This window comes from Microcaecilia unicolor, chromosome 4, assembly GCF_901765095.1.
Source record: "Microcaecilia unicolor chromosome 4, aMicUni1.1, whole genome shotgun sequence".
NCBI classification, from domain to species: domain Eukaryota; kingdom Metazoa; phylum Chordata; class Amphibia; order Gymnophiona; family Siphonopidae; genus Microcaecilia; species Microcaecilia unicolor.
This window is the reverse complement of record NC_044034.1, coordinates 212,917,482-212,934,888: the sequence shown is the minus strand read 5'-3', so window position 1 is coordinate 212,934,888 and position 17,407 is coordinate 212,917,482. Positions and strand designations below refer to the sequence as shown.

At 46.6% G+C, this 17,407-nt stretch overlaps 1 protein-coding gene across 1 annotated transcript; it reads right to left on the bottom strand.

Annotated features, from left to right (window-relative positions):
- Positions 1 to 7,235: 7,235 nt before the first annotated feature.
- On the bottom strand, positions 7,236 to 15,105 carry LOC115469668 (achaete-scute homolog 1b-like). Its single transcript, XM_030202456.1, has 2 exons — positions 15,031 to 15,105; positions 7,236 to 8,003 (listed from the first exon to the last, which is right to left on the bottom strand). The coding sequence occupies exons 1-2, from the start codon at positions 15,103 to 15,105 to the stop codon at positions 7,236 to 7,238; spliced, it is 843 nt and encodes a 280-aa protein (XP_030058316.1).
- Positions 15,106 to 17,407: the final 2,302 nt, after the last annotated feature.

The window sequence follows — 17,407 nt, the reverse complement described above, 5'->3', positions numbered from 1 at the left end:
AGAATAGTCCCGATCAGTGACTAAATTAGGCGCTGGCAATTACACCTGCTTTCAGTAGGCCTAATTGCCGTAACCTTAACTTAGGCATCATTTATGCGCTTAGCACTCAGCACTGAAATTGTTTGGCGCTAATTTCTCAGCAAAAATATTTCAAACTGCCAAGAGTGCAAATATATATCTCAAAAACACTAGGTATCACTCTTTTTATTCAATCTATAGATGGACGTAGGACTTTGATCAAACATAAGATTTTTATATATAAATAAAATAGCCTCAACAGCCCAGGGAACCTAACATTAGGACTCCATTGAAATGGCCAACATCATAGGCTCCTACTGCCTTCCGAAAAAATCACAGACATCAAAAAACTCCCACACTTGGGAAGAAAAAGATTCCGTGAGCAAAAAACGGAAAGCGAAATGTCTTCCAATGTCAAAAGGTGATCAAAGTCTATACACCCCTCTATAGAGAGTACTAATGGATCTAAGAAACTACAGTATCCACTGCTAGGCCCTCTTAGATGAAAACTGAAACGTATTGAAGATAAAAAATGAAACACAATTACAGTGTCTACTACTCAACACAAGTCAGCAGCAAGACATTGAAAAAATCTCTATAGAGGGGTGTATAGACTTTGATCACCTTTTGACAATGGAAGACATTCCGCTTTCCGTTTTTTGCTCACAGAATCTTTTTCTCCCCAAGTATGGGAGTTTTTTGATGTCTGTGATTTTTTCGGAAGGCGGTAGGAGCCTATGATGTTGGCCATTTCAGTGGAGTCCTAATGTTAGGTTCCCTGTACTGTTGAGGCTATTTTATTTATATATAAAAATCTTATGTTTGATCAAAGTCCCACATCCATCTATAGATTGAAAAAAAAGAGTGATACCTAGTGTTTTTGAGCTAATTTCTCAGCGCCATTTATAGAATCTAGTCCTATGTGGAAAAAGGGCGGACTATTTGAGATCGGAAACAGCTATGAGACTTTTAACGGATGTTGTGAATCAATCACATTATGCTGACATACAGGCTACGTGTCGGCAATTTCATTATGGAATGCACTACCTGACCATCTTCGCCTTTGTGGCAGCTTGATACAGTTTAAGAAATTTTTAAAGACTTGCTTATTTGTGGCAGCCTACTTTTGAAGCAGTTATAGTAGTCATATGTTGAGCTAAAGAAGTCGGATTTTTTTTTTAATCTAGTCTTGTACATTAACAGGCTCATTTTCAAAGCACTTAGCCTCCCAAAGTTCCATAGAAACCTATGGAACTTAGCCTCCCAAAGTGCTTTGAAAATATGCCTCTCTGTCTTTAATCTATTTGTAGCTTCGACAGTAGTTTAATCTGTACTTTCATAACTGGAAACTACCTAGTTTATAGGTGGTCTATAAACTTTTTAAATAAATAAAATATTTCCCAATAGTGGAACCACCATGCAGGCACAAACCATTGCACCTATGCAAACTAGTGTGCATGCTGAAACTCGTGCATGCATGTGCACCCTATCGGGAAAAGAGTGTGCTCTCTTTCTGAAACAGTGCATCCTCTTCAATCTAGTGTGCACGGTTTCCAAAGAGTACACACTATGGGGCCCTTTAACAAAGCGGTGGTAAACCCAACACAGGCTTACCGCATGCTAATCTCCATCTACTGCCATCCCAATGCAGGCGCGGCAGTAGCTCCAGCCCCAGCGGGCGCCATTTCCTGAAATACTCAAAAAATATTTCCACAGGCACTAACCCGATGGTAATCGGGCAGCACTGCACAATATCTGGTTACTGCTGGGTTAGCAGGCGAGCCCTTAATGTCACCTCAGTGGGTGGCGTTAAGAGCTCCTTCAGCATGCCTAGGCTAGTGAAATCTTACTGCATGGCCATGCCATTTTTCAGCCTTTTTACCCATTTCAGTAAAAAGGGCCTCAGCACACAGCAAAACCGGCCCCTACTGCTACTGGTAAAAGGTCCCCTATGATTGGTGAAAATGGCAAAATAGTGAATTGAAAATGAATAAAATGAAAATGCCCATAAATGACACAGAAAGTAACACAAAATAAACATTTTCTGGCCGCACACCCTAGTAACTTCACCCTTTATTGTCTTAAACTGTAGGTGTTCTTAGGCCATGATCTACCAGTTATACCTGAATATGTAGTGGCTTTGGAAAAGGTGAATACTTAAATTAAAAATGTTCCCTATGTAAAACAACTTGGACTGAATGAAATCAGTTCGGGCATGGAAAGGACAGACTGTGTTCATGAGAGCTATCTTGACAGGGACTTTCAAAACATAACTTCCAGTGTTATCCTGAGCTGGTTTAAAAACAGAATCTTACTTTCACAGTGAGAGAAAGTAACTCTCCCTTTCAGCAAGACCAATGAAATATCTTGTACCCCTTTTCCTTAATATGAACAAAGAAACAATCAGCTATTACAAAATAATACTGCTGTACATTTCTTCTGAACTATTTTATAAAACATAAACATTTTATCAAGTTATTGGCAGTGCTATCAAAATTCATTCACAACAGCAGGTGAAGTACTGGTCCCAGCTACATATTTACATAATTGCACTTTTAAGGAAAGATAAGCAGAATTCACAGCCTCAACAGATATTTTTTGTCTTATGTTTATTAGATACTTGTAATACCATCTTTCTGTGGTACCAGGCTTCACAGTGCACCCCTGTGAAGCTGCTGGAGGTCAGAGGAGATCCTGAGCACAGTAAGCAGTGGGGGCTGAGGAAAGGAGAAAGGCTGAGGGGTTCTGCTGCTCCGACTCCAACACACCACTTCGGCAACAAGGACCATGAGGTACTGAGCTCTTGTGCATCTTGACTTTCAGCATAGCTGCAAAAAACAAAAAGGGAAAAACATATCAGCAATATGCAACCATCACCTCGCACAGAAATTACAATCAAGCCCCCCAAAAAAGAGATCAATTAACTGTCTAAGATCAAAAGCAAAGAGCGTGCAAAAGACAACCCCTTTTTGAGCATTTGGCTGAGACTGAGAACCTATAATGCCCTGCCACACAACCCTATATGAAAAGGTATTAAATTAGCACCAAAACAAGAGAATTGCATTTTTGATTATTCCAAGTAGGTACCCAAATAGTGAACCTTCAGCCTTATGCCCTCTGTTAATTTGTAGGTTAATAGGCTCTGCCTCTTCCAAGATTTTGATAATAAAACTCGGCAATTATGATCATCTCAATAACACCATTCCTAAAATGATCCTGCAAAAATGCATAAAAGTATACACTGATGGCTGTCAAGATCTATCAATTTGTTTCAAATACAGCTGCATTGTGCCATCTTCCAGAAGGCGCTGCTCTAGGCAACCACCTGGTCTGCTTAATGGTTAAGCAAGGCCTGGCTCTAGCTCCGTGGAACCAATGTATAGGCCTTCATTCTCTGCCTGAAGATTTTCCTACTCTGGTGATTGCAACTATACTACTACTACTTATCATTTCTAAAGTGCTACTAGGCGTACGCAGTGCTGTACACTTGAACATGAAGAGACAGTCCCTGCTCAACAGAGCTTACAATCTAATTAGGACAGACAAACAGGACAAAGAAGAGATAAGGGAATATTAAAGTGAGGATGATAAAATAAGGGTTCTGAACAAGTGAATAAGGGTTAAGAGTTAAAAGCAGCATCAAAAAGGTGGGCTTTTAGCTTAGATTTGAAGACGGCCAGAGATGGAGCTTGACATACCGGCTCCGGAAGTCTATTCCAGGCATATGGTGCAGCAAGATAAAAGGAACGGAATCTGGAGTTAGCAGTGGAGGAGAAGGGTGCAGATAAGAGAGATTTACCCAGTGAACGGAGTTCCCGGGGAGGAATGTAGGGAGAGATGAGAGTGGAGAGGTACTGAGGAGCTGCAGAGTAAATGCTCTTATAGGTCAATAAGAGGAGTTTGAACTGTATGCGGAAACGGATAGGAAGCCAGTGAAGTGACTTGAGGAGAGGGCTAATATGAGCATAACGACCCTGGCGGAATATTAGTCGTGCAGCAGGATTTTGAAGAGGAGAGAGATGGCTAAGTGGGAGATCTGTGAGAAGCAAGTTGCAATAGTCTAAGCGAGAGGTGATAAGAGTGTGGATGAGGGTTCTGGTAGTGTGCTCAGAAAGGAAAGGGCGAATTTTGGTGATATTATAGAGAAAGAAACTACAGGTTTTAGCAGTCTGCTGAATATGTGCAGAGAAGGAGAGGGAGGAATCGAAGATGACCCCAAGGTTACGAGCTGATGAGACAGGAAGGATGAGAGTGTTATCCACAGAAATAGAGAATGGGGGAGGAGGAGAGGTTGGTTTAGGGGAAAAGATGAGAAGTTCAGTCTTGGTCATGTTTAGTTTCAGATGGCGCTGAGACATCCAGGCAGCAATGTCAGACAGGCAGGCTGATACTTTGGTCTGGATTCCTGCTGAGATTTCTGGTGTGGAGAGGTAGATCTGGGAGTCATCAGCGTAAAGATGATACTGAAAACCATGGGATGAGATCAGAGTACCAAGGGAAGAAGTATAGAAGGAGAAAAGAAGAGGTCCCAGGACAGATCCCTGAGGTACACCAACTGACAGTGGGATAGAAGTAGAGGAGGATCCACTAGAGTATACACTAAAGGTATGCTGGGAGGGATAAGAAGAAAACCAGGAAAGAACAGAGCCCTGAAATCCAAGTGAGGACAGCGTATCAAGGAGTAGGCTGTGATCAACAGTGTCAAAAGCAGCAGATACATCGAGAAGGATGAGGATAGAGTAGAGACCTTTGGATCTGGCCAGGAACAGATCATTGGAGACTTTAGCAAGCGCTGTTTCAGTTGAATGAAGGGGGTGAAAGCCAGATTGAAGTGGATCAAGAATAGCATGAGATGAAAGAAAGTCAAGGCAACGGCGGTGAACAGCATGTTCAAGTATCTTGGATAGGAAAGGGAGGAGGGAGATGGGGCGATAGTTGGAAGGACAGATAGGGTCCAATGAAGGTTTTTAAAGGAGTGGTGTGACTACGGCATGTTTGAAGGCATCAGGAACAGTCGCAGTGGAAAGTGAAATATTGAGGATATGACAGAAAAAAGGGATGACAGTAGGAGAGATAGTGTTGGAATAGGATCAGAGGAACAGGTAGTTAGTTTTGAGGAGGAAATAAGATGTGTAGTTTCCTCTTCAGTGATTTCAGAAAAGGAAGAAAAGGAGGCAGGGATTGGAGGGTTGAGAGAATGGACTAAGGGAAGGAGAGGTGGAGGTGACCTGGTTGAAAATTCAAGTTTAATCTTGTGAACCTTATCATGAAAGAACTCAGCCAGAGTCTGGGGGGAAAGTGAAGGGGGGGTTGGAGGTGAAGGCACTTTGAGGAGAGAGTTCAGTGTGGCAAAGAGACGTCGAGGGTTTGAGCCAAGAGAATTTGTCAACTGGATGTAATAGTCCTGTTTGGCAAGTAAAAGAGCAGACTGGAAGGAGGTCAGCAAGAATTTGAAATGTATGAAGTCAGCATGGGCACGGGATTTCAGCCAAAGGCATTCGGCAGAGCGGGCACAGGAACGTAGGTAGCGGATTCTAGAGGTCAGCCCAGGCTGGGTTTTGGTACGTTTTACAGAACGGGGAATGGGAGGAGCTATGGACTTGAGACCTTGTGGAACCTTGCACAATGGCATTTAATTCTGGCAGTAGGTGTTGCCTTAGAGGTCCTTTTACTAAGGTGCGCTGTGTGTATTGGACGCACGCAGATCCATTTTTCAGCGCACCTGCAAAAAAAGCCTTTTTTTGGCCGAAAATGGACTTGCGGCAAAATAAAAGTTGGCGCACATCCATTTTGGGCCTGAGACCTTACCGCCACCCACTGACTTAGCGGTAAGGTCTTGCGTGTTAACCAGGCGGTAATGGTCAATGCGTGTAGAATGATGATTACCACCTGGTTTCTGCCGTGTGCCGGAAAATAAAATGATTTTCTGGCGCACATAGCGGACATGCGTAAAAAAAATGAAAATTACTGCACAGGCCACGTGGTAGCCGGCCGGTAACTCTGAATTGACGCACGTTGGGCACGCATAGGCACCTAAGTGGCTTAGTAAAATGCTGACCATGTTACCTCCCCAGCAAAGTCTCTGCAGAATCCCCGCCCAGCTGATCTGGGCTGCAGCACCACCAGCTTGATCCAGGAATTGGACTGAGGACCTCTCAGCATTGTGGTGCCCAGCACTTTTACTTTACTGATCCGCTGGGCCTGCCTTTTATTTGTGTTTTAAACATAAAATCAATGTATACAGATCATCCAGTCTACAGTGCCTGGCATACCTGAATGTAACTCACATTGAACTACCACAGAAAAAGCAAGAGCTAAATCCAAATAAAGAGGAAAAAATACACATGGGTTCTTTCCTTGGCTTCTGTTGCTTTATCCCATTAACTTTCCCAAAGCCTGCTTGTTTTTCATAAGAAAGTGTCCATTCAGTGGAGGGGTAGAGAAGAGTGCTCTCTGAGCTTTGTGTACTTTGGCAATAGAGAACAGCATAAGTGATAGAGAGTTTTGCATTGCAAATTACTTCACTCCAGCAGGACAAAGACCCAATCAATTACCCAAGGAATGGGAGCTTTTATGAAAGCATCAAGGCAGTATGAAATAAAATAGGTATAGATAGCAAGAGGCAAGATTACCCTGGTTTTAATGCAAATTGGATTCCTTTTCTGCTTGTGTCTATGATTTCTTAAAATCAATCATTAGAACTACACAGGTAGAGAGAGTGATAGGCATACGAGTGAGATGAAACTGAACCACTTGCAAAAACTAATCCTGTGCACCAAGAGGTGGCATTAGGTATAAAGATTTTTTCAAATTCATGCTAAGCAATTATATTAGCACATACACAGTATATTCCAAACTCGCAGTCTTCAAAGGTACTTCATACACGATACGTCTAGTGAACTGTAGGCATGACACTCCAGGAGGGATCCGGGTAAAACGAATATCTCGCGGACCACCTAGTACATGGAGGTGGATATGTGTGAAATATGAATATTCTACCATTTAAGGGATCCAAGTTGAAAACAGCAGAAAATGAGAATTGAGTCAAATTAAATGGATCTGAAAGCAAAAATACTAAAATAAAGGGGTGGATCGCAATGGCTAAAGTGAGATACGGGTTGGAAGCAAATCGAATGCGTCCAACAACCACATCCCTTGCCCACAATCTGGAGCCACGATGAGGACCAAGGCATAGGGGCTGCGGTCTTACCGTGGATTCAGTAACGCTCAAACCAGCTGGTAAAGTGCAGCAGATCCTGCTCCTCTGAGTTCAGCGCCCCCTCGTAGCTGCTGCCATCTGAGGAATAGGCAGAATGCGGTGAATCCGGCATCGAGCTGCCCTCGCTATCCGGTGAGGAGGGTGATGAGGACGTGGAAGAGTTGTAACAGCAACCGATGCCACCGCCCCTGCCCCCACCCTCCGGAGAAGGCAGCAGCCTGTCCTGGAAGGCAGCACTCACAGCGTCGTGCTGGTCCAGCAGCTGCTGCAGTGCTCTGATGTACTCCACCGCCGAGCGCAGGGTCTCCACTTTGCTCAGCTTTTTGCTGGTGGCCCCATTGGGAACGTGTTGGCGCAGGGTCTGGAAGCCCATGTTCACCAGCTTCACCCGGTTCCTTTCACGCTCGTTGCGCCGGGCCACCGCTGCGGTCCCGGCTTGCACTTCCCCCAGTCCCTGGAAAGCCAGCCGCCGTTTACAGCGCAGAAGCTCTGGGGAGATGCAACGCCGCTTCAGACCTTTGCCTTTCAGTCCTGAGCTTGTGGGCAGCGGGCATCCTTGTCCTTCTCCTCCTCCAGCACATGGCATCATGCACTGCCCAAGGTGCAGTGAGCCAGAGCTAGGGCAGCCACCATGCACCACCTCCACTGCACCACCATCACAGTTCTCCAAAGGGTACTTTGTAAAAGGTATTTGCATCATTTGCACTGTACAGCTGTTCATCCTTTTAATCAGAGGACACAAAAGGTGATGAGCACAACTACAGGACTTCACAAACAAAACAGACTATTGGAAGCCTGGTATGCTCATGGCTAGCGTGTGCCCTGCAGCACTTTTGCTTACAAGTAGCCAAATTCCTTGTTCTCGTTTTTTAAATAACCCCCTGTTTTCACAGCCTCCTCCCCCTTAGCACTTATGTTATACCCTTTTGCAGAGACCTTTCCCTTCTAACTCCTCCCTTCTTTCCTGTGAAAGCCCTGACAGCCCACAGCTTCCCTCCCCCCTTCCTTTTTCTCTGCACCTTACACTGAATTCAGCTTGAGGTATAGAATTTCACCCATTAGCCCCCCCCCCCCCCCCCCCCCCCCACCGTTCATAGTAACATAGTCGATGATGCAGATAAAAACCTGTAGGTCCATCCAGTCTACCTAACAAGATAAACGCATAGCATAAAGAATGATGTGATACTATATATGTATACTTGATCTTGATTTGTCCTTGCCATTTTCAGGGCACAGACCATAGAAGTCTGCCCAGCACTAACCTTGTTCTCCAACTACTGAAGCTGTCATCGAAGCCCCACTCCAGCCCATCCAAATCTGTCCAGCCTCGATCAGGGTACAGACCATAGAGGTCTGCCGGGCACTGGCCTTGTTCTACAACTACTGAAGCGGAATTTGTCCAGCCATGATCAGGGCACAAACTGTAGAAGCTTTTTTGGTTCCATGCCTTCCATACAGGGTTCCTTTATGTTTATGCCACGCATGTTACTGTTTTCATCTCCACCACCTCCCGTGGGAGGGCATTCCAGGAATCTATCACCCTCTCTTTGAAAAAGCACTTCCTGGCATTATTCATGAGTCCTCCCCCACCCCCTGCAATCTAAATTTGTGTCTTCTAGTTCTAAAACCTTCCCACCTCTGGAAAAGGTTTGCTTGTATCATATCACCCTTGTTTCTTCTTTCGTCCATGGAATATATCATCCGGTCATCAAATATCTCCTCATACGTCTTGTGACGCAAATCCCATACCATTTTCATTGCTTTTCTCAGAACCATTTCAAGTCTTTTTACATCCTTAGCGAAATGCGGCCTCCAAAACTGAACACAATACTCCAAGTGGGACCTCACCAACAACTTGTTACAAGGGCCTCAACACCTCCTTTCTTCTGCTAGTTATACCCCTCTCTATGCAACCTAGCATCCTTCTGGCTCTGGCCAACACCTTGTCACATTGTTTCGTCACCTTGAGATCCTCAGACACCATCACACCAAGGTCCCTCTACTGAGCTCTGCTAATCAGTCTGTCTCCTCTTACGTCAGTAAAATATTGTGATTTATTTTTTAAACTTCAGTCAAATAAAGTGTTTTCCTGACATTGTTTTTTTTGGGGGGGGGAGGGTGGTCTGTTAACTCGTATGATCTTTTCGGGAGGTAGTGGGAAGATTTTAGTACTCACTTTTGGGAAGGGAAGCATGGGATGGAAGATAGTGAAAGAGGAAGAACTGGGATTTGGGAACAGAGAGTAGATCTGGGGAACCTCAAGCAGAAGAGCCAAAGGGATGGGGGAGTGGAAGTGTAGAGGCAGAAGAAGATGGGCGAATCAAGGACAGAAGGAGGCTAGAGAGAGAAAAGAAGAAAAGGAATTAGGATTGAGAATCTGGAGAGGAATGGATACTCCCATTCTGATTCTTTCCAACACCACATCTGTCCACTCCTTCACCCTTCCCACTCCTTTAGATCCTCTCATTCCATGCCTTGCAATACCTTAGATCACCACAGTCCCTCTGCACACCATTTCTAACCACTTTCGTACTTTTCCTAGGCTCTTACACCCCTCCCTCGATCCTCCTAATGCACCCTTCTGATCTCCTCTACTCAAAACCCTTCTACAGCCTCTCACTCCTCCCCCTTCTGTCACAGGACACACAGCTGTTCCAGGCCTCTCACTCTGGCCATTATAGAAGCTAAACATCAATATTATTCTAAGCAAATCTCTAGGCTTTCTAATTCCTGGGCTCTTTATAAAATATTACACTCATTGACTGTGATGCCAGGTCCTCCAAAGGTGCTATAACTTTCCCATCGGCATGGGAACTTGCTACTGCTTTTCACGGGTTCCAGTTGAAAAAACAGGTGAAAAGCTGATTGTTTTGTAAAGCGTTTGCTTGAGGGGAGGGTTCTCAGGGTTTTTTTGGGGGGGGGAGAGGCTTTGGATATTTATATGTCTGGGGTTTTTGTGATGTTTTATGTGCTATTTTATGAGTTATATTGTACTTTGCTTAGATGGTTGGATAGGTGGGCTATAAATGTATTAAATAAATAAATAGCCATGCTCCAGTCCACAGTCAACTTACCTGATGTTAATCTCTCTTTCCCACCTTTTGACACACCTTAGCAGGTACAGCATAGAGACAGTTTTACTTTCTCTATCCCAGATGTCTCTGTGATCTCAGAAACACTACCTACTGTGAAAGCTACTACTGCTCCACATGATCCCATTCCTTCTGTATTAGTCAAATACTATGCAACTGTTTTGCTGCCTCTAACCCTTTCTAAGGTCACAGCAAGTCTTCAAACAGGCCTTGTGCCTTTTTTACAGAAGAGCACCCATATTATGCCTAAGATTAAGGATTACAAATTAGGGCCACACCTGTGCACTAATTACCGGCCCATTGCAAATCTTCCCTTTTTTTCCAAGATTACAGAAAAAATTTGTTTTCTCACAGTTACAAGATTACGTTGCGAGAACTGCGGTTCTTCATTTGCATCAAACAGGTTTTCGCCCACACCATAACATGGAAACCTCTCTATTAGGTATTGCCACCTTCATCCTAATCTTCCCATTTTCTTAACCCAGTTGCTGCAATATTATTCTCCCCAATGAGCTCTTTGATCCAATCATCAAAACCTCCTTGTTGTCCCTACTTTTAGACAGATAAAGGTTGAGAGCTGAGAGCATCAGGAAGAAGACTTTCCTGGGCCAATGATCAGAAGCAAATGCAGGTGCTAGAGGCTGTTAGCACCATACTAGCGCCTGCATTTGCTACCGCCCCATGATCAGAGCCCCTGAGTGCGTGAAACAACACGCTTGGGGGCTCTGAACGCAACTAGCATGCAAAACAGGGCTCTTAGCGCAAGTAGCATTCAAATGCATGCTAAACCTATTCATCCCCAATGATCAGTGACCAGCACGCCAAAGATTGGCTCGCTGACCGCGGCAAACCCTACACCAGCTCGGAGCTGGCCTTAGGGTTAGCAGACCACTGAGGAGGAATGGTGAGCCCTGTCAAGCATGCATTTGCATGCTAGCTGGCCCCCATTTACCCCAATGCAGCAGCCCTGGCAGGACCCCGACCCGACCCCTGCCCCCAGCAACAGGAGGCTGGAGGTCCGGCAGACCTCTGGTTCCCCCCAACCCCCCCCAACCCAGGTTCAGGGGTGCTGGAAATCCAGTGAGTCTCCAGCCCCCCCTAACCCCCTCCCAGCATCCCACTGATGTTCCTGGTGGCCCAGTGGGCCGCGGGTAAATCCCCCCCCCCCCACCTGGTGTTCTAGCCGCCCTTCTCCACCCCCCTACCTGCAGTTGGAGCAGGAAGGTGGCCTCCCTCCTCTTCCATCAGCACCCCTTATATGTTGTGAAGCCCCGCCCAGCGCTTCCCAGGATGTATTGGGCAGGGCTAGGTGCTGCCATTTTCCAGGCGGCGCTGATGGAAGAGGAGGGAGGCCACCTCTCCCCTCCAACTTCAGGTAGGGGGTGGGGAAGGGCCTCTAGACCACCAGGTGGGGAGGACTTACCCACTGGGCCACCAAGGACATCGGAGGGATGCTGGGGGGTAGGGGGGACTGGAGGTATGCCGGACCTCCAGCCCCCATTTCGCTTGGCTCAGGTGGGGGTAGTTGGGGTCTAGTGGTCCCATGGACCTCCAGCCCCTGTGTTTGACAGATCTGGGCTTTTGACAGCCCAGACCTGTCAAACAAGTGCGGGAGAATCCTACTGCTCTTCTACCCCATGATCAGAGAGAATTGCATGCTTAAATTTGAATGCAATTATCTCTGATCATAGGTCCGGTAAAGCCTGTGCTGTTCCAGTGCTATTTTTAGAGCGCTGTTTGGAACAGCGCATGGCTTTTGATCATCTGCCTATCACTGTAGTAGTCCCTAGTCTTTGGAACATCCTTCCCTTAGCTATAAGATCACAAGAGTTTCTACCCACTTTAAAACCAATCTGAAAACTTATTTGTTTAAGGAAGCTTTCCTATAAGAGTTCACTTGTTGGATAGAAGTAGGAGATGTGAGTGCGGTGGGGTGCCCTGGAGGGCACTGTAGCTGTATCATACTGCTTTTTTTTTCTCCTTTCCTAACCAAATGGAATTGCATTATGTATGTAAACTGCGCAAACAAAATGTGATGGGTGGTATATCAAGTAATGAAGAAACTTAAGAAACTTGAAACTTTCTCCTCGTGTAGCCTGGAGGGGGGGGGGGGAGAAGAAAAGGAAAGCACACTTGCTGGGGAGGGAGCCTCTGAAAGGAGAAGAAGGGAGCACTCAGTCATTACCTGTTCCCCCTCTGTTTCTCTTGCTGCAGTGTGCTCCGGTGAATAGGAGCCAGCTCTGTGGCTGCTTGAGCACCCCAATATTGAGAAAATTCCTTGTATGTGTCCAGGGAGGGGTTAATTCCACTGAGCTTAGCACCCCAATAATTTTGAAAAGTTGGCTCCCATGTTCCAGTGTGGTTGTAGGGGAGACAGACAGCCAGAAGAGAGCCGGGAACCCTGCTCTGAACCAGTGGCTTAGCTAGGTAGGGCCTCGCGCCCCCCCCCCCCCAAATTCACTCTGGGCCCCTGGTTGGCTAGCAGGGGTCTCCAACCCCTGCTAGCTGAAGACTTCATCCAGCGCTAGTCTGCGGCGGCGCTGCCGCATTGCCTGCCCTGCTCTCTCTTTCCCTCACGTCGGGAACGCTCCTTTTAGTGAAAATTGAGTATGCTCAGTTTCACTAAAACGAGCGTGCCGGATGTGGGGGAAGAGAGAGCAGGGCAGGCAATGAGGTGGTGCCGGAGAGCAGTGCTGAACGAAGTCTTCAGCTGTCGGGGGTTGGGGACCCCCGCCAGCCAAGGTATTTGCTGCGGCGGTGGGCGGCGGAGGGGGCGGCAAGGCAGCAGAGGAGGGGTGGCGGTAGCGGGGCAGCGACCAAAATATGCCCCCCCCCCACTTTGGACTCTGGCCCCCTCCCACCTCGAGGTCTGGCTACACCCCTGCTCTGAACTATGACAGCTGCACCGGGAAAAGACCTATGCAGCGTGGGGAGAAACAAATGCTGTAGTTCCTATTCTTAAAAAAGTGGGGCAGCGAGGACCCACAGGGCTTCAGTTCAGACACAACCTCTGAAAGGAGCTGAAAGGGAGAGTTCAGCCTGCAGATTACCATTTACTCTCTTTTTCAGGAAGGCTGTAGCTCACTGTTCTCAGGTAGAAGAGACAAGCCCACAAGCTAATCTTGATGGGCCCAGTTAACCTTGGGTTGGTCTAACTCAGTGGAGGGTTGGCCTCTGATCACTGGAGTTGTTAGGTGGGCTGTGCAGGCAGGTGTGCAGGTGCTTCTACTGGATAATTTAAAATTTAACTCTTTTCTCTTTGGCCTGGTAGAGTGCAATTGGACAAGGGTGGAGGTGGGATGGGGCTACAGGCTGGGCATATATGGTAGCCCCTCCGAAGATCAGGGCATTCCTGCTCCTGAAAGGCATATTGCCCTCCCATCCACCCCCTTTTTTAGGTTGGCCAGGCATGCGGGGGGGGGGGGGGGGGGGGGGGTTGATCTTGAGATCAGGCTGGCTGCTTGGTGGTTCTAGCTTTGGTTGTTGCAGTGGCAGACACACGAGCTACAGGGGTTGTGGCTCATGAGGGATGAGCCATAATGGTAGGCAATGACAAGAGTGGATTATTTGGGTGGATCCCAAGACCCAGTTAACAGGCATGGAGGCCCATGCATGCATCAGGGCTCATGCTGGCAAGGCGAAGCTGTGACAACTGATATCTGCAAGGATGGACTGGAAATGGACATTCTACTCAGCTGACAAGAGTAGTGGGGGAGTTAGGTATTCCCAAAACATGTTAACTGTAGCTCGGGGTGATATTGTTCAGAATTAAAGTTACACGTTTAAGTGTTGTGAATAAAGAAAGCTGCGGGACTACTGTTTACTTCCAATGAGTATTATATGGAATTATTTCAATAATGTGAGGGCTGTTGATGAAAATGCTTTAAATCAAAGTTATTGGCTAAAAGGGAAGGGGTATGAATTTGGAGGGGTGATAAGGATGACATTCATCAGGTAGTCCCAGCTGCAATGGTTAGTAGACAGCTGAGCTGTGGGGAGGCTCTGAAACCTTTATGGGCTCAGGAGGTCTGCTCCTGCAGCCTGGAGGGGGAGGGGTGGGGGAGGCTCTGCAAAGCCTTTGATTTTAGCCTCTTTCAAATTACTGTCAGACAGTAGAGCAGTCTCCCAGCTCAAACTTTTCATGACCTCCCTCCCCCCACCATGCTGAACACTTTCACCTAGCTTCAACTCTCTTACCCTCCTAACTCTCCAAGGCATCTTCCACCCCAGTCTTTAACAGTAGATCTTGCCACATCTCCAGTCCTCTTTCGGGCCTTGCAGGCCAACACAGTTTCCTTTCTCTGACAGTTCTGTGCACCTTGCAGCTGTCCTGTTTCGCTTTTTGGAACCTACCCACCTTTCTCTTCTGGCCCCATGGACCCTACAGTCACTTTTCTCTAACGGAGATACTCAGGAATCGCCAGTCCCAGCCAACCTCTTTTAATGATTTATCTCTTACTAACAATCCCAACATATAAATGAATATGCCAGAATTTGAACCATTAGGTTAAAACTTGGCCGCAGCCTTATTTGTCAACCAGGAACACATCGGTTCGCCTGAGCCAATATCATGCAGGTGGCAGACTTTTCCACTATCTTGAATTTTGCCTCCCCCCATCACAACTGTACTAGTGCCTGGGCAATGAGCCAACCACAGACCCAGCACAGCTAATCACCCCCTCCTGCTGGGTCCCAGATTACCTTCAGTGTTTCCTCCCCCACCCTCTTTTCTGAATTCTTCTCAGCCTTGTGACCATCAACCAATGCTGTATCCATGACTCCTTCACCTTTTGCCCTGCTGGCTCTGGTTTTCACCCCTTTAGCTGCAACAATATTACAACTTTTGCACCAACCCTCAACTAGACAAGTTTTGCACAATCACAAAAGTAAAGGAAAAAAACAGAACTTTCCCCACATACTCCCAGGACAGATAACATAAGAAACAGTATTTTTGCCTTCTGCACTACCACTGAGCCTGCCAGACTCCTATCCCTGCCTCGCAGCCCAGTCAGCCAATCAGCATGAGTGGGGTTTGAAACCTCCCCACCTGTTTGCTATTCACCATCTAAGCCAAGTTCTGTGCAGGAGGAGAATCCTGCTCAAGTTCTGCATTAAGGGGCCCTTTTACTAAGCCGTGTAGGCACTTACGCACGTCCAACGTGCGCCAATTCGGAACCACTGCCCGGCTACCGCGTGGCCCGGACGGTAATTTCATTTTTTATATGCGCCCAGCACACATGCCTGAAAATTTCCGGTGCGTGGTGCTAACCGGGCAATAATCAGACGATTACTGCCCGGTTAACGCACGAGACCTTACTGCTAAGTCAGTGGGTGGCGGTAAGGTCTGGGGCCCAAAATGGACGCACGTCAATTTTCATTTTACTGCACGTCCATTTTTGTTTAAAAAAAACAAGAGGCTTTTTTGCAGGTGCACTGAAAAATGAACCTGCGCACATCCAATACATGCGTCTACACCAGCACAGGCCACTTTTCGGCACACCTTAGTAAAAGGACCCCTAAGTTCTTCATATTATTCTTGTCATAAACATTTAAAATCTTTTTCATTTCAAAGGTCTTTTTTAAACTTACGCACGATTCAGCTTATGTTTTTTAACCTATTGGAAACTGCTTTGGGCCCAATTTTGGAGGGAAAAGGCAGTATAGACGTGCCAATATTAGATTTGATTAGCAGTTGTGCAGAATTCTCAAGAGAAAACTCTTTTACCAAACTAAAATTAGTATTTTTCTTCTCATTCTCCATTTCTTTCTTACCTGAATTTGTTGCTTCCCCTTTTGCTTAAGTGACCTTTTCTAAGACAGTTCAGCAATGTCATTGGATCAGGCCATGTGCTGACAGCAGTGAAATGCCTAGTTGTCAGTAAAGGAGGACTTGGTACATAGCAGAAATCCCAGGATAATGTTACATCATGTATACTAGAGAACACATGTAAATGAGAGACAGAATGAGGAGGCAGTTAACACAGACACAGAATGTACACAGAAAAAGAGAAATTGGGGAGAGCAAGTTTGTCAAGATAGGAGGAGGGCTCAACCAGCACGGAAGAGGCCAGAAGGTAAATTTATTGTTTGTATGAGAATTAATAATTGCAAGGAATGCTGTAGTTCCTCTTCTCCTTACCTATCAATGAAACAAAGCAAGGTCACGGTTTATTGGTCACACCAACCAGGGTTGCCAGATGGGCGGTTTTCCCGCCCAATTGGGCGGTTTTCCGCAACCCGCCGTGGGAAACTTTTGCCTGCAGCGGGTTGCGGTTTTTTGGGCTCATTTTCTTTTTTCTGTGCGGGTTTTGGGCGGGTTTTCGGCCGGTGGGGGGTGGGGCTAATGGTGACAGAAGCGGGGTTTGTGACGTTTTAGGCGGGGTTTGTTGACATATTGGGCGGGGCGATGACGGTGGGGGCGGGGCTGATGGCGGGGTGATGACGGAAGGGGTGGGGCTGATGAGGGCAGGGGTGGGGTGATGACAGAAGGGGCGGGGTTGATGACGTCGGGGGTGGGGTGTGTGCAGTTTTTGGGCGGTTTTTGAGCGGTTTTGTGTGGGAATTTTTTTTTTATATGGCAACCCTGACACCAACCCAGGGCATTGCAACACCAAGCAACACAGTACAGGGAACCATTACTTTCCCTTGCCTTTACACCAACCCTACCCCCCTCCTGCCCCTGTATCAGAGCAGCCAATCTGCCACAGCCCCAGCCAGCAGCTAACCACCTTCAGACACCTAAACTGTCTCCAACACCCCCGAGCCTTTGCCTCAAAACCACTCCTCATGTTATCATCATTACATAATAAATGTATAACCCATAAGGTTCCCTCTGCTACAGAGCATCAAGCAACTACCATAAAGCACGAACATTAGAATAGACATGAGCATGCAAGCAGGGACAGGAACAGCAATGCCATCACTACCCATAGTGCCCTAAGGACCTACATTGATTCGGCATACCACCTCATCCCTCCAAACCACCCCTTCCCCCCTCCTCCACACACCCATCCAATTGGCAGTCTGTCTCTGAGACTTTAAAAATAAACTCCTGTGCTGGACCAGTACCAATAACCTT